The sequence below is a fragment of the Oncorhynchus mykiss genome, chromosome 8 (assembly GCF_013265735.2).
Source record: "Oncorhynchus mykiss isolate Arlee chromosome 8, USDA_OmykA_1.1, whole genome shotgun sequence".
In the NCBI taxonomy this organism is placed as follows: domain Eukaryota; kingdom Metazoa; phylum Chordata; class Actinopteri; order Salmoniformes; family Salmonidae; genus Oncorhynchus; species Oncorhynchus mykiss.
Window position 1 is genome coordinate 82,567,010 of NC_048572.1, and position 27,673 is coordinate 82,594,682.

Sequence of the window (27,673 nt, forward strand, 5' to 3'; positions counted from 1 at the left end):
TTTGGTCATGTGGGTTAAACAGAAACAGCCTAGTGATTGGTTGACATTAGAGTCTCCCACAATGCAGGTAATGGCTGCAAGATGAAGTACATGAAGAGAAACTGCAGAAAATTGCAGTCAAAACTGAATGACCTTGGATCACATGATTTTTTTACAAGTTCATGCAGTCCACATGTTTTATCCCCAGAGTGCAACACAGTTTGAAAGGTGGTGATCAATGATATCAAAGATGGTCACCGACTTGACAAAAGTGATCCACTCGAATGCGCACTCTGGTTTCTGACCACTCTGACATTATACCACTAACTTTTAACTTTCAAAAGGCACGAATTGGTAGCTTCGTACGAACCATCCTGATCTCGCATGCTTAAATGTAAGCTGGTTCGTACAAGGCTACCGAATGAGTGGAATGACCCAGTAGGTGTCATACTGTAAATAGATTGGCATCATTCAGTGCTCTTTTGACACACAGACACCGTGAACTAACAGCCAGGGCCTGGGTTTCCTAAAAGCATCTTAAAGCCAAGTTCATCGTTAGAACCTTCATAGGACTGTCGTTAAATCCCTGAGCTGTTTCCCAAAACCATCGTTATTAAAATTGCACCTGAAAACGCTTGTATTCCAACACCTGCCTCAGGCCTCAAAGATGGCGCAGCACTGCATCTCAGTGCTAGAGGCGTCGCTACAGACCCGGGTTCGATCCCGGGCTGTATTACAACCAGCCGTCCTGTAGGGCGGCGCACAATTGGCCCAGCGTCGTCCTAGTTAGAGGAGGGCTTTACAAGTAGGCCGTCATTATAAATAAGAATTTGTTCTTAACTGACTTGCCTAGTTAAATAAAAACTTGTAGAACAGCTAAGTGAGTTGCTTTTTTGCCCTTCCTCGTCACTTTATACACAGAAGATCTCAGTTTAACAAGGTATATCCGTCTCTCTCTGACCGGTGATAACTTTACAACAAAGTTGACTAAAATATATATATAATATACAGTACCAGTCAAAAGTTTCATGAAGTAACCAAATTAACAAGTGTGTCTTGTAAAAAGTTCATGTGTTGAATTTCTTTCCTTCTTAATGAGTTTGAACCAATCAGTGGAACTGTGACAAGGTACACAGAAGATGTTTGTTTTTTTAACCAAATAGGGCTAAGTCCATATTATGGCAAGAACAGCTCAAATAAGCAGAAAGAAACAACAGTCCATCATTACTTTAAGACAATGAGGTCAGTCAATACGGAACATTAAGAACTTTGAAAGTTTCTACAAGTGCAGTCGCAAAAACCATCATCCGCTGTGATGAAACTGGCTCTCATGAGGACCGCCCACAGGAAAGGAAGACCCAGAGTTACCTGGCTCTCATGAGGACCGCCACAGGAAAGGAAGACCCAGAGTTACCTGGCTCTCATGAGGACCGCCACAGGAAAGGAAGACCCAGAGTTACCTGGCTCTCATGAGGACCGCCACAGGAAAGGAAGACCCAGAGTTACCTCTGCTGCAGAGGATAAGTTCATTACAGTTAACTGGCTCTCATGAGGACCGCCCACAGGAAAGGAAGACCCAGAGTTACCTCTGCTGCAGAGGATAAGTTCATTAGAGTTACAAACCTCAGAAATTGCATCCCAAATAAATGCTTCACAGAGCTCAAGTAACAGACACATCTCAACACAAACTGTTCAGAAGAGACTGTGTGAATCAGTCCTTCATGGTCAAATTGCTGCAAAGAAACCACTACTAAAGGACATCAATAAGAAGACATTTGCTTGGGCCAAGAAACACAAGCAATGGACATTAGACCGGTGAAAATCTGTCATTTGGTCTGATGAGTCCAAATGACTGATGAGTCCAAACGGTTCCAACCACCGTGTCTTTGTGAGACACAGAGTAGGTGAGCAGATTATCTCTGCATGTGTGGTTCCCACCGTGAAGCATGGAGGATGAGGTGTGATGGTGTAGGGGTGCTTTGCTGGTGACACCATCTGTGATTTATTTAGAATTCAAGGCACACTTAACCAGCATGGCTACCACAGCATTCTGCAGTGATACGCCATCCCATTTGGTTTGCGCTTAGTGGGACAATAATTTGTTTTTCACAGGACATTGACCCAACACACCTCCAGGCTGTGTAAGGGTTATTTGACCAAGAAAGTTAGTGATGGAGTGCTGCATGAGATGACCTGGTCTCCACAATCACCCGACCTCCACCCAATTGAGATGGTTTGGGATGAGTTGGACCGCAGAGTGAAGGAAAAGCAGCCAACAAGTGCTCAGCATATGTGGGAACTCCTTCAAGACTGTTGGAATAGCATTCCAGGTGAAGCTGGTTGAGAGAATTCCAAGAGTGTGCAAAGTTGTCATCAAGGCAAACAGTGGCTACTTTGAAGAATCTCAAATCTAAAATATATTTTGAATTTTTATCACTTTTTTGGTTACTACATGATTCCATATGTGTTATTTCATAGTTTATGTCTTCACTATCGTTCTACAATGTAGAAAATAATACAAATAAAGAAAAACCCTTGAATGAGTAGGTGTCCAAATGTTTGACTGGCACTGTCTATTTCATGATATGTAGCCTAACGTGCGCGATGACGTACCAAATCGGTGAGCTAATGCATTTTTATTGGGTAAGCATTAGAATAAGCCGCCTCAATTTTTGCAGCCATGGGTGGTAATAGGAGCTGATCAGTCGTCAGCATTGTGAAATAATTATGTATAATTTGAATGGATAAAGCTGATCCGAGAGCAGCGCTCCCTTTCTTTCGAGCCTAACGGCCGTTGGGAAAAACATTGGTAAAATGGCTGCCAAGCATCGATTATCATGTCACCAGAATTGGAACACAATCCCTTTGGATTTTTGGAATTGGTGTTATTCTAAATTTCTGATCACACATCGGTACTCTGTAGCGCTCACTCTCCCTCTCTCTTTCAGGGAGACACCTCTCTCCTGGGCCTCCATCTCAGCAGGCACCACGTCTGCCTGCTGGTTCAGATTGCCTGCTACACCTACGACCTCCTCCTCTAGCCCGTGGTGGTCCATCGGAGACCGCCATGACCCGGGGTGAAATTTCCCTTATGTACAGATCTAGGAACAGCTTCTCCTCCCCCGATCCTAACCTTAACTAGTGGTGGGAAAAATGCAAACCTGACCCAAGATCAGCAACTACAAGCAACTTCACCCTACACCCTAAAAAAAGAAAGAAAAAAAAAGCCAGAAATGTTCAATATGCACAAAAAGCTTTATTTCTCTCTAATTTTTCACACATTTGTTTACATCCCTGGGTTTGAACATTTCCCCGTTGCCAAGATAATCCATCCACCTGACAGGTGTGGCATACCAAGAAGCTGATTAAACAGCATGGCCATTACACAGGTGCACCTTGTGCTGGGGACAAAAGGCCACTAAAATGTGCAGTTGTGTCACAACACAATGCCACAGATGTCTCAAGTTGAGGGAGCGTACAATTGGCATGCTGATTGCAGGAATGTCCACCAGAGCTGTTGCCAGAGAATTGAATGGTCATCTCTACCATAAGCCGCCTCCGTCGTTTTAGAGAATTTGGCAGGACGTCCAACTGGCCTCACAATCGCAGACCACGTGTATGGTTTTGTGTGGGTGAGTGGTTTGCTGATGTCAATGTTGTGAACAGAGTGCCTCATGGTGGCTGTGTGGTCATGGTATTGGCAGGCATAAGCTACAGACAACACAATTGCATTTTATCAATGGCAATTTTAATGCACAGAGATACCGTGACGAGATCCTGAGGCCCATTGTCGTGCCATTCATCCGCCGCCATCACCTCATGTTTTAGCACGATAATGCACGGCCCCATGTCACAAGGATCTGTACACAATTCCTGGAAGCTGAAAATGTCCCAGTTCTTCCACGGCCTGCATACTCAGACATTTCATCCTTTGAGCATGTTTGGGATGCTCTGGAGCAACATGTACAACAATATCAAGCATCTTCGCACAGCCATTGTGAAGTAAAATATTTGAAATTGTTTTTTTTTTTGCTCAGTTTGATCCCTGCTGTATAAGTAGTTGTTTTTTTTTCAACTTTATTTATAGTGTTGGTATATACTTTGACTGACTGATGTACAGCTAATTGCCTATCAGGGATAATAGAGATAATATTATCGATCAGTGATAGTCTACGACACCCCGATTTCACGTGCAGAATAACATAAGATTTACAACACCAGTTTTGACACAAGAACTTTACTAGAATTTGATCCAAGTTCATTGTCTATACAGGGTATATTTATATCATTGGCTATACAGGATATGTTTACAAGGTCTGAGATCAGGGGGAGGGAGAGAAAACAGAACACTAGAAATACAACTGAGGTATTAGCTAAAAGCATGTACACGTATGTCATCATATACTAGTAAATATCAATTATGACCAACGGTTAAAGATGCAGTGTCCTCTGCTTAAAAAACATTTTATATCACAACATGAGGTAGGAGAACCGTGTCTCGTTTCATGCAAAGAACAAACGTCTCAATCACACTGCATTGTTGTTGGCAACATGGTTTGCAAAAGTCATACAGACACTCACTGCCATACATCTTTCAGAATATAGCATTTTAAGAAAAAGAAAAGTTCGTTTTTAAACAGCCATAAAAATATTTTCTTATTTTTAAACTACGATTTGTCAGGTGTAGCCTACTAAGTTTAAACTGAAAACATGGCGTACACGTAGTGTTTATACCTCAGAGAAAACCAAAACATACATACCCATTTTGTGTGTTGGATTAACATCCTAGCTAGCTCCCACGCTGCTAAATAAGAACGGTGTTCCTAAATAAATATCCAACTACAAAGCATACATGGAAACAATTGATCCAACACTTCAGCGGATCCCAAATCCAACTTGTAGCTATCGTTTACAGAGTACTACCTCTTCTACACTATGTCACCTTCATTAAAGCAAAATCGCTGCGCTATCCATTTAAGTCTGGGAACAATCCATTGGGGATGTAAAAAATAAAATAAAAAAAAATATGGAAACGCTAGTTACAGTTTAACTGTGCTCCGGAAGCAAGGCCAAGGGTCTAGTAGTAAGTCGAGTTGGACAAAATACACAGCTATAAAAAAATAAATAAAAATAAAATAAACTGTACAAAGCACGTCTGTGGTTAAGTCCCAAATGGCAACCTAATTCCCTTTATAGTGCACAACCTTTGACCAGGGCCCATAGTCTTCTAGTTCTCATAACATTGCAAATGCAAGAGGGCACAGCACACCGTGTTACAGCATAGTATGTCTTGATTTATTTTAATCGTTTGTATCCATCACATCATTAGCATGGCATTAAACTAAAGTAAATATAGAGCGCCCTCTTCTGTATAAAATGTCATTTACACCAACAGAAAACATAGAAGTACAATAAATACATTTGATACCCCAAAACGATTGTTGTAGACTGTTCTAGGAGGTAACTATGGCGATAATAACAAAACCTAATACTGATTATCTTGTGATGTAAAACATCAATGCAGTCCCAAGGACCCTATACCCCCAAGACGACAAAGGGTTGTTGACAAATAATTAGGACACAAACCACAGCGCTACATGATAATAAATCTCTCCCCTTTTTCATCGCTACTGTGCTTCGGTCACTGGCAAATACACATGCGCTCAGAACCAAACACACTTCTCTCTCTCTCGCTCCACTTTGCAGAATCTAGAGGCTACATTTGTATAGTTTGATTAGGTAGTTGGTCAACAAGTTGTGTGTTAGGTTTCTCCCTCCCCACCTGTCTGTCACAAATGACACGCTATTCCGTATATAGTGCACCATTTTTTTTAAATGTTCTTTTACCAGAGCCCTATGGACACTAGAGAATAGTGTCACTTAGGACACAAACAATTCGTTTTTATACCATAAACATATTAAGTCAGATATCATTAAACTAACAAACCATATTAAGGGGATCCATTTACTTAGTTACATGCAAAACTTTTTTTTTTTTTTTCAAATTTAGTTTTTAAAAATATAAACATGTTCGGTGCATGTTCAAATTTGTCTGGTGGTGTGGTTTAGTGTACGAAAAATTGATTAAGAGAGAAAGCGTATACATTATGATTACACGTCAAGTCTATCAGGGTGAAATCATCATCCACGAAATAAACAAATCAAGGTAATCAGGTCTGGGAAGTACTGTAACGACGTACTTCCTTTCCTATTCAGCCCTGCGGTCGTATCCGAACACCATGCAAATCAACAGCAATTTTACACCCTTTAAAAAAAGTGCGCTCCACAATATCAGTGTACACAGCGGAGCGACAACAATAAATTCTAATCTGCCAAGACAGCCACTATCCGTTAGTCCCAATGTAGGCATGCCGTAAAAAATACAAATTAATTGTTAAACAGCCGATCAGTCTTGAATTCTGCTATTGTTGATAACGGTAAACAAGAAGTCTGTCTGCTGCGTACGATGACGTTATATTGCGGAGTGTTCCTTTAGCAGAGTAAACGACAAGTCAAATCTGAATTTTTCAAAGACTCAGGCAACAGAAACATAACGGATGTTTTTAGAGCGTCGGCCTTGCCTGGTCCAGTAAATTTTATAATAACCTTTAGAATATTATCCCATGGCATAGTTAATATATTAAATTACTAATGTATGTACAAAGTGAATATAAATCTTTAGTTGATACATTAAATATATTTTTTCCCCCCTCAAAATAATTTCCAAAAGTTTATGGAACAACGGTCGGTAGAGCAGAATGGATTGGATTTGTTCTGCACGTAACTGAATTTCACATCAGACACCCAGGGCGTTCGTTTCGTTGTAGTTTTGTGGGGTGGTTTTTGTCCTCATGAAAATAACGGGTTTTGAAGCTTTGTTTAAACGTTGCTGCATAATAACAAAATAAGTCCTACTATATTATAAGTACTGTCAGGGCATGGTGTAAACTCGGTTCTAAAGGGAACTCTTTCTTTAGAGATCTGCATTGAGAAGTCCGAGCACAGTGGAATGTCTACCAATTTGCATGTATAGCAGATGCATAAAAAAGATGCTTAGAGTTTAAACCAAGGCCCTCTTTTAAATAACTATTTACATGCCACCTGGCTCTAAGGGTCTGGGGGGGGGGGGGGGGGGGCTATAAAAAGACTTCCCTGCTCTCTTAGGGTCCGCCTGTGACGGCTGAATCCGTTCTGTGTGAGCTAGCTGATTGGGTGCTGGGTGTGCTGTTCGCCTGGACTTCTACACAACAAATCACACTACCCGCGGCTGATGTGGCATTGCTTTGGTGTGTGTGGGAGGTATGGCAGCTGCCCACATTCTGATGAGACAAAAGGGGCTCCCCTCTCCCGGCCCACCCAGCCTGAGAGGGGTCTGCCCCCTGCACTCCCGCTCTCTCCGCCTGACGGTCTCTCCTCTTCCTCTCTTCCCTGCCACGCTCTTCGCCTGACTGTACCTCCCTGCCTGGGCCAGGCAAGGCTCTGTTTGTTCAGTGAGGTGGAATAAAGTGGAGGAGAAAGAGGAAGGGCCCTAGATCCTAGGCAGGCAGATCAGGTGTCAGTCTGGACTAATTCCTTTCACCTGTGACCCATATTCCCCCAGGCAGACAGCTAGCCCCTGCAGCTCTCAGAGTGTGCATCCCAAATAACAACCTACTCCCTATATTGTGCACTACTATATAGGGAATAGGGCATTACTTTTGTCATCAGTAGTGCACTATATGGGGAATAGTGTACTATTTGGGACAGAGAGTGTCTCACAGAGGAGAGAGGGTGGCAAGACACACTAACTGTTGCTAACAGGGAAATCAAACACTCAAACTCAAACCACTTTTCGCTTATTTTAAAGTAATGGGTATAAGGATTGTTTTATTTATTTTTTAAACAAAAGGTGAAACGAAAATGTGTATCCATGAAATGTCCTGTGTGGCTAGTAGCTGGGCCAGAGCACTGGACTGTCTGTATGAGATGGGGAACACCCAAGCGGGCGCCATCTTAGCTCCAGCAGCTCCAGTTGGCGTGCCAGGTAGTAGTAGAAAGAGTGACAACGCTAGTGTAACCGCAGTTCAGAACAGAGTCAAGGGGCAGGGCAAGGATAGAACTGTCTGTCTGACCTCCCACACTTCGTGTGGGCTACAACACATCAAATCCACAATCTAAAGGAGGGAGGGAAGGAGGAGGATAGGATGCGAGGGAAGGAGGAGAGGATGCGAGGAGAGTGTCCTTAAAAACATCCTACTCCTATCGGTCTGCCAAGCAGTCATTTGTTCATTCAGAAACTATAAATAAAAAAACAAACATATACATCCCCAAAAAGTTGAAATACTGTTTACGGAAAGGGGGCGGGGGGTAAACCAAAACATTAAACTAATGTGGTGTTAAATTAATAAACAAACAGGAATCCTTATCCAAAAAACTAAAGAGGAGGAGGGAGAGAGATACCTAGTCAGTTGTAAAACTGAATGCATTTAACTGAAATGTGTCCGCATTTAACCCAACCCCTCTGAATCAGAGGTGCGGGGGGCTGCCATAAATCAACATGAGAGAAGCAGCCTGGGGGTGAAGGGGGTAGACATGGTGAGGGAGGGGGTTGTCTGTGTCTGAAGGGCTGCCGTCTCTCCCAGCAGGGGGTTGAGGGATGAAGGGGGGGAGTCGCAGCAAAAGAACGGATGTGAGAGAGACAGAAGGGGCATTTCTTAAGTTCCTCTACTTATGAGCATGGCCGTTCTGCTGCTCGGCAGGGCCAGCGGTGTGTCCCTCTGTGTGGGGGGTGTGAGAGGAGGGGGTGGGGGGCGGAGAGGGGCTCCCTGTAGTGACGAAGGAGGCCGAGGTGGAGGCCGTCTGGCCCATCTGCTGTTGGAGCTGAGAGATGATTCTCTCCAGCTTCTCCCGGGCATCCCGCTCACTCCTCAACTCTTCCTGGAGTTTATCCCGGTCAGCCTCCGCACAATCCAACCTCCCACGCAGCTCTGCAAGCTAGAAGAGGGGAGGGAGGGGAGAGAAAGAGATGAAGTCAGGTTAGTCTGAACAGTACACACACACATAGCCAGCCTAAGCCTGACACCAAGAGGATGAAGGAGACAGCAGGAGGTGTGTGTGTGTTTGTGTGTGTCTGACTGTGTCCCTACTTGATCCTTGTGGGGACCTAAAATCCCCCAAAATCCCCACAAGGATAGTAAAACAATAAATTCTCCCTCGTGGGGACATTTGAGTCCCCATGAGGACAAAGGCTATTTTAAGCATTGGTTTATGGCTACAATTAGGGTTAGGGGTTTGTGGCTAGGTTTAAGAAAAAGCCATATCTCAGACTGGCCAATAAAAATAAAAGATTAAGATGGCCAAAATAACACAGACACTGGACAGAGATATGGCTTTTTCTTTGCAACTCTGCCTAGAAGGCCAGCATCCCGAAGTCACCTCTTCACTGTTGATGTTGAGACTGGTGTTTTGCGGGTACTATTTAATGAAACTGCCAGTTGAGGACTTGTGAGGTGTCTGTTCCTCAAACTAGACACTGTAATGTACTTGTCCTCTTGCTCAGTTGTGCACCGGGGCCTCCCACTCCTCTTTATATTCTGGTTAGAGCCAGTTTGCACTGGTTCTGTGAAGGGAGTAGTACACAGCGTTGTACGAGATCTTCAGTTTCTCAGAACTGGAATAGCCATCATTTCTCAGAACAAGAATAGACTGACGAGTTTCAAAAGAAAGTTTTGTTTCTGGCCATTTTGAGCCTGTAATCGAATCCACAAATGCTGATGCTCCAGATACTCAACTAGTTTAAAGGCGGTCAGTTTTATTGCTTCTTTAAAATCACAACAGTTATCAGCTGTGCTAACATAATTGCAAAAGGGTTTTCTAATGATCAATTAGCCTTTTAAAATGATAAACTTGGTTTAGCTAACACAACTCAAGTGCCATTGGAACACAGGAGTGATGGTTGCTGACAATGGGCCTCTGTACGCCTAATGTAGATATTCCATTAAAAATCAGCCGTTTCCAGCTACAATAGTCATTTACAACATTAACAATGTCTACACTGTATTTCTGATCAATTTGATGTTATTTTAAAATGGATTTCATTTCATGGACATTTCAAAGTGACCCCAAACTTTTGAACGGTAGTGTATATCACCAGTAGTAGCCAACATTCACCATTAATTTCCATAATGTCTAATCTACAATGTTTGTTTATGGTAATTTGTTAATGCATTCAAAATTATTATTATTACAGTCGTTTACTGTTCTCATTGTCGGAGTGAACATGTTATAGTCTCCACCCAGCACAGCCAGAAGAGGACTGACCAGCCCTCAGATCCTTGGTTCCTCTCTAGGAAAAACTCCCTAGAAAGAACTGAACCTAGGAAGTAACCTAGCCGGCACCGTGCTTCTACACCTGCATTGCTTGCTGTTTGGGCTTTTAGACCGTTTCTGTACAGCACTTTTTGACATCTGCAGATGTAAGAAGGGCTTTATAAATACATTTGATTGATTTGATCGGGTTCAAGTCGGGGCTCTGGCTGGGCCACTCAAGGACATTGAGATTTGTCCCGAAGTCACTCCTGCGTTGTCTTGGCTGTGTGCTTAGGGTTGTTGTCCTGTTGGAAGGTGAACCGAGCACTCTGGAGCAGGTTTTCATCATGGATCTCTATCTTACCCTCGATCCGCTACACCCTCAACCCTCTACACCCTCAACCCTGACTAGTCTCCCAGTCCCTGCCGCTGAAAACGCTTGTGACGCTTGGCATTCAGGCCAAAGAGTTCAATCTTGGTTTCATCAGACCAGAGAATCTTGTTTCTCATTTGAGTCTTTTAGGTGCCTTTCTGCAAACTCCAAGAGGGATGTCATGTGCCTTTTACTGAGGAGTGGCTTCCGTCTGGCCACTACCATAAAAGCCTGATTGGTGGAGTGCTGCAGAGATGGTTGTCCTTCTGGAAGGTTCTCCCATCTCCACAGAGAAACTCTTGGTCACCTCCCTGACAAAGGACCTTCTCCCCCGATTGCTAAGTTTGGCCAGGCGGCAAGCTCTAGGAAGTCTAGGTGGTGCCAAACTTCTTCCATTTAAGAATTATGGAGCCCACTGTGTTCTTGGGGACCATCAATGCTGCAGAAATGTTTTTGGTACCCTTCCCCAGATCTGTGACGACACAATCCAGTCTCAGAGCTATATGAACAATTCCTTCGACCTCATGGCTTGGTGTTTGCTCTGACATGCACTGTCAGAGCACAATCGGCCCAGCGTCGTCCGGGTTTGGCTGTCATTGTAAATAAGAATAGTTAAATAAAATAAAAATAAAATAAAAAAGTGGGACCTTATATAGACAGGTGTGTGCGTCTTTCCAAATCATGTCATATCAATTGAATTTACCACAGGTGGACGCCAATCAAGCTGTAGAAACATCAAGGATGATCAATGGAATTAGGATGCACCGGAGCTCAATTTCAAGTCTCATTGCAAAGGGTCTGAATACTTACGTAAATAAGGTGTTAATTTTTTGATAGATTTGCAAAAATAAAAAAAATAAACACTTCTCGCTTTGTCATTTTAGGGTGTTGTGTGTAGACTGATGGAAAATGTTGTTTTAATCCATTTTAGAATAAGGCTGTAATGTAACAAAATGTGGTGAAAGGGAAGTGGTCTAAATACTTTCCGAATGCACTACGTGTGTGGACTGCTGGTCCAAGCCAGCAGCTAACCTGGTTAACAGAGCGATCCTACCCCGGGTTAACAGAGCGATCCTACCCCGGGTTAACAGAGCGATCCTACCCCGGGTTAGCATAGCGATCCTACCCCTCGTTAGCATAGCGATCCTACCCCTGGTTAGCATAGCGATCCTACCTGGTTAGCATAGCGTTCCTCCTGGTGTGTGTTGTCACACACACAGCTCTGCTGCCTCAGCTGTTCCAGTCTGTGCTCCAACTCCCTCTGCTCCTCCCTCACCTGCCCCAGCCTGTGGGCATGCTCAGTGTGCACCGCCTCCAGCTCACTCTGCAGCTCACACTGCTCTGCTGCCAGCTGCTGCAGCCTGACAGCCTCGCCTCCACGCAGCGCCTCCAACTCCTACACACAGAGACACACAGGATGATAGGTTACATTTCCTGATTGATACCCCTTATGGTTTATGTTAGTTGTTCAGTAACAGGAGCAATTCAAAGTTCAGCTAAACGGTACACTATAAAAATCAGAAATGATTACTAATGTAATATGTTGAATTCAATTAAATGGAGGTGATTCAAAATGTGTAGACAACCAGCTGACATGGAGTGTTTCTGCTGGACAGGAAAAATTAGAGCAGTCCGGGGAGGGGGGGGGGTGGGTTGGTTGGTAAACACTGATCTACGCTTTTGATTGTGGCTGATGCCATTTTTTCTGTCTGGAGTTGACCATCTCTAGTTGTCTGTGGTGTCTCACCATCTCTAGCTGCAGCTGGTTGTGCAGGGTGGAGTGCAGCTTCTCCTGCTGTCTGCTGTACATCTGAACGATCTCCACTACGATCCTTTCCTTGTCGTCCTCGCAGACGGAAGACAGGACGTCTTTACTCCCCAGCGCCGCTACCGACGTGGTCATCGCTACAGCAGAAGAACTCTTGTTGCTGGGGATGGTCTCCATGGAAACTGGCTGCTGGCGGTCCCGGTCAGCAGTAGAAACAACGCGCTGCTGAGACTTGGCGTCGTTGGCAACGGGAGGAGCAGGGGGAGAGGCATGGAGATCTGAGGAGAGAGAGGGGGGAGGAAGGATAGGTTGAGAGAGGGAGGAAGGAGAGGTTGCGGGAGAAGCAGTATAGTCAACCCTCCCACACACAGCAGTCAACCAACCCACCCACCCACGGCAGTCAACCCACACCCATGCATGGGTAACTAAGATAACACAGTATACAATGTTTTGTCCACTCGGTGTATACTGTATGCACTCACAAATACACAACCACCCACATGGATGGAGAGACCACACACACACAGGCCCTTAAAATTAACAAGTATGGGCAATATGTGCGAATAGTGATTCATAGCTAAATAAATGCTACAGTAGCTGTTTTCAAAAGTATTTCTGCCATTTTGTTTCCTATCTGGTAATACACAACGAAATAGGAATCCTAACGTTATAGCTATGCAAGCAACACTGCCTGGCTGGGCGTCTGTGTGCACTGCTTAAAAGGTGTCATTTATTAGCCATGCACACAGGCATATACGTTGGTTTAACTACTAAAGTGAGACTATGCATGTTTCTTTGATATTTACATTGTTTAGTTCACAAATTCAGTTGCTTTTCAAATGCTTGAGGTTTTTTTTTCTTCCACTACTAGCGAAGAGAAGAAACATCTCTCAGTGAGTCAGATTCTCACAGGAGATGACTCAAGTGGCCCTGTTACCAAGGTAACCTTAAAAGGGGCAGCTGAACTTTGTCTCATCTGTGATATTTTTGGTAAAAAATATCAAATTAAATTGACCAATATACCACACTACCGATTAATATAAATACATTTCTTAAAAATAAAAAAAAAGAAGCATGCTTATTATCCATTTTGTTGTGATTTCTGGTGTATTTAACACAAAAATAAATGTTCCGATAAAAAATGAATACATATATCTTTTTTTATCTACCTGCCACAGTGGCCGGTAAAAAAAACTCAATTTTAGGCCACACACACACACACACCTTACTCAACACTTCAAGGTCAGACTGGGAAACAGCAGCAGCATGCACACGCAAGCTCTTCTGTCTTTGTGGGGACTTAAAACCAAAAGTCTCCACAAGGATAGTAAAACAAGGAAAATTCTCCCTCGTGGGGACATTTCCAGAATCCCCATGAGGACAAAAGCTATTTTAAAGCTTAGGGGTTAGGTTTCGGTGTAGGGATACGTTTATAATTAGGGTAAGGGGTTAGTTGTTAGGTTTAGGGTTACGGGAAACATGATTTTGAATGAAAAGGATAATAGGTCCCCACGAGGATAGAAGAACATAACTTACGTGTGTGTGTGTGGTACTGACCCATAGCAGTGTCTTGGTGGCCGTGGGCCAGTCTCCTACTGTAGTGGTGTTTGAGCAGCACCCCCAGAACCTCAGAGCTGACCTCCGGCTGATCCCTCAGAGACACATTAGGAGCCACCATCTTATCATATGTATACAGGTTGTAACTAGGGAGAGAGAGACGAGAGACATGGTGATATGTATACAGGTTGTAACTAGGGAGAGAGAGGAGAGACATGGTGATATGTATACAGGTTGTAACTAGGGAGAGAGGAGAGACATGGTAATATGTATACAGGTTATAACTAGGAAGAGAGGAGAGACATGGTGATATGTATACAGGTTGTAACTACAGAGAGAGACATGGTGATATGTATACAGGTTGTAACTAGAGAGAGAGAGAGAGGAGAGACATGGTGATATATATACAGGTTGTAACTAGGGAGAGAGAGGAGAGACATGGTGATATGTATACAGGTTGTAACTACAGAGAGAGACATGGTGATATGTATACAGGTTGTAACTACAGAGAGAGACATGGTGATATGTATACAGGTTGTAACTACAGAGAGAGACATGGTGATATGTATACAGGTTGTAACTACAGAGAGAGAGGAGGAGAGAGACATGGTTATCATATGTACAGTGGAAAGTATTCAGACACCTTGACTTTCTCCACATCGTTATGTTTCAGCCTTATTCTAAAATGTATTAACTCGTTTTTTCCCCCCTCAATTTACACACAATATCCCATCATGAAAAAGCAAAACCAGATTTAGAAACGTTTGCAAATTTATTACAGATAAAATCTCAGTACTTTGTTGAAGCACCTTTGGCAGCGATTACAGCCTCAAGTCTTTTGGTATGACGTTACAAGCTTGGCACACCTGTATTCGTGGAGTTTCTTCCATTCTTCTCTGCAGATCCTCTCAAGCTCTATCAGGTTGGATGGGGAGCGTGGCTGCACAGCTATTTTCAGGTCTCTCCAGAGATGTTTGATCGGGTTCAAGGCCGGGCTCTGGCTGGGCCACTCAAGGACATTCAGAGACTTGTCCAGAAGCCACTCCTACGTTGTCTTGGCTGTGTGCTTAGGTTTGTTGACCTATTTGAAGGGTGAACCTTCGCCCCAGTCTGAGATCCTGAGAGCTCTGGAGCAGGTTTTCATCAAGGATCTCTGTACTTTGCTCCGTTCATCTTTGCCTTGGTCCTGACTCGTCTTCCCAGTCCCTGCCACAGAAAAACATCCCCCACAGCATGATGCGGCCACCACCATGCTTCCCCGTAGGGATGGTGCCAGGTTTCCTCCAGAAGTAACGCTTGGCATTCAGGCCAAAGAGGTCAATCTTGGTTTCATCAGACCAGAGAATCTTCTTTCTCATGGTCAGAGTCCTTTAGGTGCCTTTTGGCAAACTCTAAGCGGGTTGTCATGTGCCTTTTACTGAGTGGCTTCCATCAAGATTCTCCCATCTCCAAAGAGGAACCTCTAGATCTCTGTCAGAGTGACCAGCAGGTTCTTGGTCACCTCCATGACCAAGGCCCTTCTCCCCCGATTGCTCAGTTTGGCCTGGTGGCCAGCTCTAGGAAGAGCCTTGGTGGTTCCAAACTTCTTCCATTTAAGAATGATGGAGGCCACTGTGTTCTTGGGGACCTTCAATGCTGCAGAATTTATGGTTCCATTCCCCAGATCTGTGCCTTGACACAATCCTGTCTCGGAGCTCTACGGACAATTCCTTTGACCTCATGGCTTGGTTTATGCTCTGACATGCACTGTCAAAAGTGGGATCTTTCCAAATCATGTTCAATTAATTGAATTTACCACGTGGACTCCAATCAAGTTGTAGAGACATCAAGGAGGATCAATGGAAACAGGATGCAACTGAGCTCAATTTCGAGGCTCATAGCAAAGGGTCTGAATACTTGTGTAAATAAGGAATGTTTTTGTATTTATCAATTAGAATTTTTTTTCCCAAAATGGGTTTTGTGTCGATTGCTGAGGAAAATGGCTTTATTTAATACATTTTAGAATACGGCTGTAATGTAACAAAATGTGGAAAAAGTCAAGGGGTCTGAACACTTTCCTAAGGCACAGTACACAGGTAGTAACTTAGAGAGGGGGAGAGTAGTAACTATAGTTATCACACGTATACAGGCAGTAACTTAGAGAGACGGAGAGTAGTAACTATGGTTATCACACGTATACAGGCAGTAACTTAGAGAGGGAGAGTAGTAACTATAGTTATCACACGTATACAGGCAGTAAATAGACAGCAAGAGCGCAAAGAGTGAGAAAGAGAAAAAAGACACAGCAATTAGGATTTGGCTAAAAATACTTGAAATCGGATATAGAGCCAATTTCCCATTATGGTTGTGAGGTCTGGGGTCCACTCACCAACCAAGAACTCACAAAATGGGACAAGCACCCAAATTGAGACTCTGCAAGCAGAATTCTCCAAAATTGTCCTCTGTGTACAACATAAAACACCAAATAAAAGGATGCAGAGCAGAATTAGGCCAATACCCGCTGATGATCAAAATCCAGAAAAGACCCGGTCATTTCTACCACTTAAAAGGAAGAGATTCTCAAACCTTCCTTAACAAAGCCATCACCTACAGAGAGACGACCTGCAGAAGAGTCCCCTAAGCAAGCTGGTCCTCTGTTCACAAACACACCCCCAGAACAAGCAACACAATTACACCCAAACAAATCATGAGAAAACAAAAAGATAATTCTTTCCAATGTGTCAAGTAATCTAACAAAAAAAACTGAGCAAACTAGAATGCTATTTGGCCCTAAACAGAAAGTACAGTGGCAGAATACCTGGCCACTGTGACTGACCCAAACTTAAAGGCAAGCTTTGACTATGTACAGACTCAGTAGGCTTTCTATTGAGAAAGGCCGCCGTAGGCAGACATGGCTCTCAAGAGAAGACAGGCTATGTGCACACTGCCCACAAAATGAGGTGGAAACTGAGCTGCACTTCCTAACCTCCTGCCAAATGTATGACAACATTAGAGACACATATTTCCCTCAGATTACACTGACCCACATTTTTTATTTTACTAGGCTAGTCAGTTAAGAACACATTTTTATTTACAATGACGGCCTACCCAGGCCAAACCTGAGCCAGATGCTGAGCAGACGCTGAGCCGCCCTATGGGACTCCCGATCACAGCAGGTTGTGATACAGCCCAGGATCGAACCAGGGTCGCCTCTAGCACTGAGACAAGGTGCCTTAAACCGCTGCGCCACTCGGGACCCTATGATTTGAATGATTCTAAAACAAATCCAATTTTGATAAACTCCCATATCCATTGGGTGAAATACCACAGTGTGCCTTCACAGCAGCAAGATTTGTGACCTGTTTCCACAAGAAAAGGGCAACCCGTGAAGAACAAACACCATTGTAAATACAACATCATTTTCTTGATTTATTTTCCCTTTTGTCCTTTCACTATTTGCACATGGTTACACCACTGTATATACACGACATTTGAAATCTCTCTATTCCTTTGGAGTGTAATGTTTACTGTTAATTCTGGTTTATGATCTATTTCACCTGCTCTGGCAATGTAAACATGCTTCCCATATCAATAAAGACCTTTGAATTGAATTGAGGGAGAGAGTGCGACAGGGAGACAGATCAGAACATTTACCTTATCATACATATACAGACGAAGAGACAGGCCAAGAGAGATAGACAGACACATGGTTATCACACGTACAGTGCCTTCAGAAAGCATTCATACCCCTGGACTTATTCAAAATGTTGTTGTGTGACAGCCTGAATTCAAAATGAATTAAATATATCTCTACAGCACTTCACCAATCTGGGCTTTATGGAAGAGTGGCCAGGCGGAAGCTACTCTTGAGAAAAAGGCACGACAGCACGCCTGGAGTTTGCAAAAAGGCACGTGAAAGACAGATCATAAAAGGTTAAATATTCTGTGGTCTGATGAAACAAAAATGTAACTATTTGGTCTGAATGCAAAGCACTATGTCTGGAGATAACCAGGCACAGCTCATCACCCATCTAACACCATCCCTACCGTGAAGCATGGTAGTGGCAGCGTCATGCTATGGGGATGCTTTTCAGTTTCAGGGAAACTGGTAAGGATAGAGGTAACAATGAATGGAGCCAAATACTGGTTCATTCTTGATGAGAACCTGCTTCAGAGTGCAAACGACCTTAGACTGGGGCAAATATTTATTTTCCTTACAGGGCAATGACCAAGCATACAGCCAAAGCAATGCTGGAATGGCTTCAGAACAAGAATGTGAAAGTCCTTGAGTGGCCCAGCCAAAGCCCAGACTTGAATACCATTGAAAATCTGTGGAAAGACTTGAAGATTGCTATTCACCGCCACTCCCTCATCTAACCTAACAGAGCTTGAGAAAATCAGCAAGGAAATGGGAGAAAATCCCTGAATCCAGATGTGTAAAGCTGATAAGACATACCCAAGATGACTCAAAGACGTAATCACAGCCAAAAGTGCTTCTACAAATTAGGGACTCAGGGATGTGAATACTTATGTAAAGTAGATATCTGTATTTTATTTTCAATAAATTACCAAAAATGTCTAAAAACAGGTTCAATGTGTTATTATGGGGTAGTGTGTGTGTTTATAAAAAAAATTTAAAAATACATCTAGTTTAGACAATTTTGAATTCAGGCTGTAACACAATGTGAAATAAATCAAGAGGTAGGAATACTCCGACAGCACTGTATATAGGTCGTAAATAGACAGAGAGAACACCGGCGCTTAGTAATGTAATTTTGACTTCATTGTTTGATTCCACTTGACTTGCATTGTTAAATTAAAAGCAGTTGACCCAAAACCAGATAACTGTTTCTATACTATAGGACATGTTACAGGGACTCACTCCTGTTACATGAAAACACATATTTTAACATTGCACTTCAGTAGCAACCCGTCGTAAAAACCATTGACCAGCCATGGTCTGGTGTCCCAATGAGGGGTCAGTTGTAATCCCGTAGTCTAACCTGCCTGTGTCTACCATGTCACGTGCTGCCCTGCGCCTCCTGTAATCCAGCTAATCTCAGCCTTCATCTGGACCAGATTAATGAGCAGTAGACCACAACTTCACACTTGACACATGCAGTCGGTCCAACTAGAGGCAAGGTAGGAAGCAGAGCAGGGGTTTCGGCACTGCTACAGCAACACTCCCTAGGAAGATGCTTGGAACATTACTTGGCATGGATTGTCATGGGCAGGGGCTTCCAACGAGGAAGAAACATAGCTAGCCAGTCCCCAGTACTCATAAGATTAGACTCCGTTGTGGGATAAGAGAGATCCAAATAAGGAAACAAACCTGGGGTGGGTGTCTGGGAGGTGATAGAGCGTTGTGGCAGGTGGTAGAAGACAGAGGATAAAGGGTTAGGGGGTAGTAAAGATGAACATACCTGGGGTGACTGGGCTCTTCCTTGATGTGGGGGAACACCAGAGTAGCCTGGGCTTGGCCTTGAACCTGCAGAAACAATAATAAACCCTTTAAATATGCTGAGTCTTCATTCACACCTCGATAAAACAGATCAGTAGATGTAGAATATCTGAATGTCAATGTTTGTAGCTGTAATTGTGTGCGTTTAGGGGAGGGTGACGTGAGGAGTTGAGAGAAGAGCGAACACTGCCTTTAAATGCGTCGGGACCCGAACCCAGCGCGTCGGGACCCAAACCCAGCGCGTCGGGACCCAAACCCAGCGCGTCGGGACCCAAACCCAGCGCGTCGGGACCCAAACCCAGCGCGTCGGGACCCAAACCCAGCGCGTCGGGACCCAAACCCAGCGCGTCGGGACCCAAACCCAGCGCGTCGGGACCCAAACCCAGCGCGTCGGGACCCAAACCCAGCGCGTCGGGACCCAAACCCAGCGCGTCGGGACCCAAACCCAGCGCGTCGGGACCCAAACCCAATGTTCTAGCCTGTAACCGACATTGTTTTGCGAACAGTAATTAAAAATTTCAACACTGACATGCCGTGTTGCATTATTGAAGCGTGGTAACTTGTGTGCAGCATGAGTGGCGGACTCCCAGTGAGTTCAGTGGTTCCTCGGGACAGACTACAGCTAGCAGTGGGTACGTGGCGCAGACACGGTGCTATCACGGTGCCATCGGCTGCGCTGATCGACAGAATTGATTCTCTCTCAACTCGGTAGAAGACGCGAGACACATTTGACAGAAGTAGTGAAAGTAACACATTCTAGCAAACCATTTTTCATGTTCTAGTACAAAAAAAAAAAAAAAAAAAACGTACAAAAGTTAGGGGGAGGGGTCAGTGTCGTCAATGCAACCAGCTACGTCGGCAGCGTGAGCAGAACGCCGCTTCCTGTGTGTCGTACCTTGGTCGCTGCGTCGTTGTCGGCTAGTTTACTGTTAAGAGAAGCTAGAGGTTCTGGAGGAGAAGATCTTCTCACCTCGCCGTCCTCTTCTACTACCTTCTGAAACAGAGACAGAGAGAGAGACAGAGACAGAAAGAGTTAGACCCTGAGACAGAGGTAGGCCTCTGAAGGCTATGATGCAGAACAATTACAGTGACGTAAAAGTACCACAGAAAGAGAGAGTTAGCCAGAGGCTTCCACTCTTCCCCCAGACATAATTTTCCAGGATTTTCCAAGACATTCATTAATTGCACACACAATCGCACACGCTTGCAAGTTCAAACTGCACTGAAACAACAAACATAAGGACGTAGAGGCCTGTGGGACATAGAGGCCTGTGGGACATAGAGGCCTGTGGGATATAGCACGGAACAATTACAGTAAAGTATTTTACGACAGGAGAGAGACCGATCACACAAACACAACGGGAAAACAAATTCTTACAGAAATGAAAACCACCTATATGAAAACCACCTACTCTGAATAAACTAAAATTGCTATTTGGCCTCAAAAGACTATTCAAATTGGAATAATATCTCTACTCTGTCAGATACAAAACAGAGACAGATCCTGACCAAAATCAGGCTCGTCGCCCACCAAATTGGCTACAGAGAAAAGGGAAACACAAAAAGACATGGCTACCCAAAGAGGAGCGTCTATGTGGTCCTGCACGACAGGGAGATGCACTTTTTTACTTGACCGTGAGAAATACCATAAAATGTGGAAAAAAATCAAGGGGTCTGAATACTTTCCGAATGCACCGTAGCAACATTGTCTAGGAAAAGGCGCCAATTCAACAGCGCACCGATGCGTTTCAGAACCGCGGACAGCGACCACTATCCAACACAGGAGAATTTATATTTGTTTTTGCACCATTGTTCTTACATAATATAACCATATACAATTTCAGTAGCACGTTTTAAGAGTGATGGACTGTGCCACCCCCACACCTCGACAACGCATCAGTCCACTCAGACAGGATCTAATCAGATAGGTGTCTTGTACACCATAATTAGTTGCTTTTTTTTTTGCTACTGCTCAATAAAATAACATCTCGGTCAACCAACAGCCTATCGATCAAACAACGGACCAGTGGACTAAATGTGGTCAGCCCTGAGTCCACGACTATGGATGAAATAAATGAACAGTCATTAGTTGTTGGTTGTTGTTGTAACAAACAGCTGACGAAGAAGACCGGATGGCCGGGCATTCGTGCAGTTCAGTTTCCCCGGTAACAAGGACTCTTTAGAATTACTATTCTAAATGACTGTAGTAAGCACGAGTGGGTGGAAGGGATGATACGCTTTACAGTAAGCACACCACAGCGCGCACACACACACACACGAAACCAGGGGATATTGGATTGAGAGTACAGAATTATTTCTATAACGGATGTAGAAACTACAGGAAAGATTCCTGTCTGGAGGAATCTCATCTGATGAAGAATGTGTCATGTGATGCTACACGCTAGTGACGACACACACACACACACACACACACACACACACGAGCCATCAGGCTACAGGAAGCGGAGCAGTGAAGGAGAGGAAGTGACCCGGGGGAGGATGAAGGGGGCTGTGTGTGCGCGCGCGCGCGAGTGTATGACGGGGGTGGACGACCCTGAATGCCTGCCCTCCTACCCCTAAATGGAGATGCCAGTACGCTGAGTGTGCTTTCGTGTCATCCAACGTATTTGTAATAATGGCCCCAGGTCAAAACCTCACAGTGCGGCACAGACTATTTGTTATAGCTTACACATTATGTACGGGCCGACCCTCATGTCCTGGAATGGCATGCAGACTGCGTACGTGAAATGGGTGACGTAGGCTATTAGTCCAAACAACACTAACAGTAAATGTGACGTTGTATCACAGACAGCGTCACTGCGTTTTGGTACAAAACCCTCACGGGGAGGGGGTCTCCTGGAGGCTCCTAACAGCCAGAGAAGACAGGGTTCTATTCTGGGGGCCCCCCTGAGGTTCCTAAAAGCCAGAGAAGACAGGGTTCTATTCTGGGGCCCCCCCCTGAGGTTCCTAAAGGCCAGAGAAGACAGGGTGTGTGCAACTAGCTCGTTGAAGATAATTAGCTACTTTAGCCTTACTCACATTTCTTCCACTATCGTAGTGATGAACCAGATTTAGAAGCACACTACATGACTAAAAGTATGTGGACACCTGCTCGTTGAACCTCTCATTCCAAAATCATAGTCTTATATGGAGTTGTGCATCCTATGACGGTGCCACGTTGAAAGTCACTGAGCTCTTCATTAAGGCCATTCTACAGCCAATGTTTGACTATGGAGATTGCTGTGTGCTCAATTTAATACACCTGTCAGCAAAGTGTGGCCAAAATAGCCAAATGCACTAATTTGAAGGGGTGTCCACATACATTTGTATATACAGCACAAGTCAAAAGTTTAGACACCTACTCATTCATATTTTAAAAACTATTTCTACATTGTGAAAAATGGTGAAGACATGAAAACTATAAAATAACACATATGGAATCATATGATACATTAAAAAAAGTGTTAAATCAAAATATATTTTAGATTTGAGATTCTTCAAAAGTAGCCATCCTTTGACTTGATGACAGCTTTGAACACTCTTGGCATTCTCTCAACCAGCTTGAGGTAGTCACCTGGAATGCATTTCAACTTCTTATGGCTGGGGGCAGTATTGAGTAGCTTGGATGAATAAGGTGCCCAGAGTAAACTGCCTGCTACTCAGTTCCAGTTGCTAATATATGCATATTATTAGTAGATTTGGAACGCAAACAGTCTGATGTTTCTAAAACATTTTCAATTATGTCTGTGAGTATAACAGAACTCATATTGCATGCAAAAACCTGAGAAAAAAATCCAACCAGGAAGTGAGAAATCTGAGGTTGGTCGTTTTTCAACTCATTCCCTATTGAAGATACAGTGGGATATTGGTCATGTTGCACTTCCTAAGGCTTCCACTAGATGTCAACAGTCTTTAGAACCTTGTTTGATGCTTCAACTATAAAGTGGGGGCGAATGAGAGAGGAATGAGTCAGAGGTCTGCCAGAATGCCTTGAGCTCGTGACGCTCGTTCACGTGAGAGCGAGCTCTGTTCCATCGCAATTCTACAGACAAAGGAATTCTCCGGTTGGAACATTATTGAAGATTTATGTTAAAAACATCCTAAAGAATGATTCGTTACTTCGTTTGACATGTTTCTACGGCCTGTAACAGAACTTTTGGACTTTGTTTGCTTGTGCGTCATGAATTTGGATGACTGGGCTGAACGCGCTAACAACAAGGAGGAATTTGGACATAAATAACGGACATTATCGAACAAAACCAACATTTATTGTGGAACTGGGATTCCTGGGAGTGCATTCCAATGAATATCATCAAAAAAGTGAATATTTATAATGTTATTTCTGACTTTGTTGACTGCACAATATGGCGGATATATTTTTGGCTTGTTTGGGCTCTGAGCGCCGTACTCAGATTGCATGGTTTGCTTTTTCCGTAAAGCTTCTTTGAAATCTGACACAGCGGTTGCATTAAGGAGAAGTGTATCTAAAGTTCCATGTAAAACACTTGTATTTTCATCAACATTTATAATGAGTATTTCTGTAAATTATGTGGCTCTCTGCAAAAACACCGGATGTTTTTGGAACTACTGAACATATGTAAACTAAGATTATTTTTTATATATATATATATATGAACTTCATCGAACAAAACATAAATGTATTGTGTAACATGAAGTCCTATGAGTGTCATCTGATGAAGATCAAAGGTTAGTGATTAATTCTCTCTCTATTTCTGTTTGGTAAAAGACCAAGTCCATATTATGGCAAGAACAGCTCAAATAAGCAAAGAGAAAGAGAACAGTCCATCATTACTTTAAGACATGAAGGTCAGTCCATGTGGAACAATTTCCAGAACTTTGAAAATTTCTTCAAGTGCAGTCACAAAAACCATCAAGCGCTATGATGAAACTGGCTCTCATGAGGACCGCCCACAGGAAAGGAAGACCCAGAGTTACCTCTGCTGCAGAGGATAAGTTCATTAGAGTTACCAGCCTCAAATATTGCATGTCAAATAAATGCGTCACAAACACATCTCCACTACTTCAGTAGGAGACTGCGTGAATCAGGCCAACATGGTCAAATTGCTGCAAAGAAACCACTATGAAAGGACACCAATAAGAAGAAGACATTTGCTTGGGCCAAGAAACAAAAGCAATGGACGTTAGACCAGTGAAAATCTGTAATTTGGTCTGATGAGTCCAAATTTAAGATTTTTGGTTCCAACCGCCGTGTCTTTGTGAGACACAGAATAGGTGAACGGATGATCTCCGCATGTATGGTTCCCACCGTGATGCATGAAGGAGGTGGTGTGATGGTGCTTTGCTGGTGACACTGTCAGTGATTTTTTTTAAATTCAAGGCACACTTAACCAGCATGGCTACAACAGACTTCTGCAGCAATACACCATCCCATCAGGTTTGCACTTAGTGGGACTATCATTTGTTTTTCAACAGGACAATGACCCAACACACCTCCAGGGTGTGTAAGGACTATTTGACCAAGAAGAAGAGTGCTGGAGTGCTGCATCAGATGACCTGGCCTCCACAATCACCTGACCTTATCCCAAATCATCTCAGTTGGGTTGAGTTGGATCGCGGAGTGAAGGAAAAGCAGCCAACAAGTTCTCAGCAAGTGGGAAGTCCTTCAAGACCGTGGGAAAAGCATTCCAGGTGAAGCTGGTTGAGAGAATGAGTGTGCACAGCTGTCATCAAGGCAAAGGTTGACTACTTTGAAGAATATCATATATAAAAAATATATTTTGACTTGTTTAACACTTTTGGTTACTACATGATTCCATATGTGTTATTTCATAGTAGAATAATAGTTTAGACAAACTGTGTAGAAAATGGTAAAAATAAAGAAAAACCCTTGAATGAGTAAGTGTCCAAACTTTTGACTCACTGACATACACAAAAAATAAATGGAATGGAGATTTGGATAAAAGGAAACGCAATAGAGCTAAGCACAGGCAAAATCCCTACTTTCGAAAAGACACAGAGAGGAATTCACCTTTCAGCAGGACAATAACCTCAAACACAAGGCCAAAAATACAGCGGGGCTGCTTACCAGATCGACATTGAATGTTTGAGTGCCCTAGTTACAGTTTTGACTAAAATAGGTTTGAAAATCTATGGTAAGACTTGAAAATGGCTGTCTGGCAACTTCAGAGTTTCAATAATATGCCAATATTGTACAATGCAGATGTGCAACAAAGCTCTTAAGAGACTTACCCAGAAAGACTCACAGAATAAGTCAAGAGATATGACTACTGTTTGAAGGCACTAATTGAGTGGTAAGAGAAGAGGATTATTTTAATGCCATTTCTGGTCTCTCTCCTCTTCCCCCCCCCCCCCCCCCATCTTTGAATCGAGAGAGCGATGACACTGCTTTTATATGGTGGATTCGTGTTAAGACCCGTTTCCCTTTTCCACATTTTGTTACGTTCCTTATTATTATGAAAAATTTGATATTTCAGTTTTTTATTTTTATACATTTGCACAAAAAAAAAAATACTACTACAAATCTCTTCTTGCTATGTCATTATGGGGTATTGTGTGTAGATTGAGGAGTGGGGGAAAAAAAACGATCTAATCCCTTTTAGAATAAGGCTGTAGCGTAACAAAATGTGAACAAAAAGTCTAAGGGGTCTGAACACACTACAGTTCCTGTGTCTGAGTGTATAGCACTGTCTTGTGTGTAAAGTCTGGGCATGTCTGGGCCTCACTCCATTAACATCTTACCATTAACAATCACAGTTCCAACAGGGGCTGGGCACAGAGGAGTCTTTCACACAGACATCTCTACAGTACATATGTACACACAGCCCCCTGGTTGCTCTGGGAGACCAGATATTGGGCAGTTAAATATTTTCATTGGTTAACTCAATTAATGTATTACTTACTAGTAATTATTCTGGTCTGCATCCCAAATTGCACCCTATTCTCTATAGGGCCTTATTCCCTACATAGGGAATAAGGTGCCAAATTGGGGGGGGGGGGGGGGGGGGGGCTGGTCTCATGCGAATAACCTATTTTCCATGTTCTCCTAGTTATCCTCTTTCCTTTGTTGTTGGAACCAGCTCTGTCTATCGAGGTCAAGTAGTGAGACAAGGGAACAGCAGTCTGTGTGTTCAGACGGTTGCCTGACTGCTTGGCTGGAGTGCCCATGTAACTGCAGCTAGTTTACAATAAGCTCCTTCCCCTGACCGTGCCCCTGACAGAAAAACAGGGCAGGAGCACTGCTCGGTGTAGAGGTGACGTTTCCCTAGTAAGTCTTAAAGATTCTTTCCATAGATGGGATGGTTTGAAATAATGTAGTGACTCTCGTCCAGAGCTATGAACAGATTGTTTTTACGGAAGAGGGGAAAGAAAGTGTTTGAGAAAAAAAAAAAAAAAAACTGGCAGAGCGAGAGAGCGAACAAGAGGGAGGCAGGCCTTGAGGGATGAGGGAGAGAAAGAGACAAGGGGGAGTGGGGGGAGAGAGAGCGAGAGAGGAGAGACACTGAGGGAGGCCCGCCCTAGCGTGTGATTGGCTGAATAGGTGGGTTGTTCCAGGCTGAGTGTTCCGTTCAGTGGAAGTTATGCGAGGTCAAAGTTAGTCTCACCCAGGAGGAAAGGAGTGGAGAGGGGTGCCGCGGGGTAGGAGAGGGGTGCCGCGGGGTAGGAGAGGGGATTTCATAACATGCTGCTGCATGAGGGTTTTTGCATGTCTGAGCATTATGTAGAGAAAGACAGAAACATATAGTTAGTGTGTGTGTGTGTGTGTGTGTGTGTGTGTGTGTGTGTGTGTGTGTGTGTGTGTGTGTGTGTGTGTGTGTGTGTGTGTGTGTGTATGTATGTATGTATGTATATATATATATATATATATAATTTTAAAAAAGAGAAAGGGGAGGCTGACCGAGACAACAGCAGGAACCAGCTGTCCTAGACTGACCCACCCCCTCTCCTCCCTTCACCCTGTAGCAGCTCAGCCTTTCCCCTGGGCGGCTATAATTAAGCAATAAGGCACGAGGGGGTGGGGTATATGGCCACAGCCGTGGTATATTAGCCATATACCACAAACCCCTGAGGTGCCTTATTGCTATTATAAACTGGTTACAAACGTAATTACAGCAGTGTAAAAAATGTTGTCATACCCGTAGTGTACGGTCTGATATACCACAGCTGTCAGCCAATCAGCATTCAGGGCTCGAACCACGCAGTTTATAATACACTCCTAGCCTTAGCTGTCTGTCTAGATTAATACTCTAGGCTCTCTTTCCCTCCTCTC

At 43.6% G+C, this 27,673-nt stretch overlaps 1 protein-coding gene across 4 annotated transcripts in view; it reads right to left on the reverse strand.

The window, feature by feature from the left end:
- Positions 1 to 4,200: 4,200 nt before the first annotated feature.
- The window catches only part of LOC110530777 (ski-like protein), a 42,713-nt gene continuing 19,240 nt past the window's right edge, over positions 4,201 to 27,673 (reverse strand). For 2 of the 4 annotated variants that reach the window (XM_036986519.1, XM_036986521.1), the window contains exons 3-8: positions 20,300 to 20,398; positions 19,367 to 19,431; positions 13,944 to 14,110; positions 12,387 to 12,685; positions 11,814 to 12,035; positions 4,201 to 8,952 (exon numbers count right to left, since the gene is read on the reverse strand). In XM_036986519.1, coding sequence (XP_036842414.1) covers positions 8,683 to 8,952; positions 11,814 to 12,035; positions 12,387 to 12,685; positions 13,944 to 14,110; positions 19,367 to 19,431; positions 20,300 to 20,398 — 1,122 coding nt within the window. In that variant the 3' untranslated portion in view covers positions 4,201 to 8,682. The remainder of the gene's footprint in view (positions 8,953 to 11,813; positions 12,036 to 12,386; positions 12,686 to 13,943; positions 14,111 to 19,366; positions 19,432 to 20,299; positions 20,399 to 27,673) is intronic. The other 2 variants (XM_036986522.1, XM_036986523.1) reach the window with 2 other exon arrangements.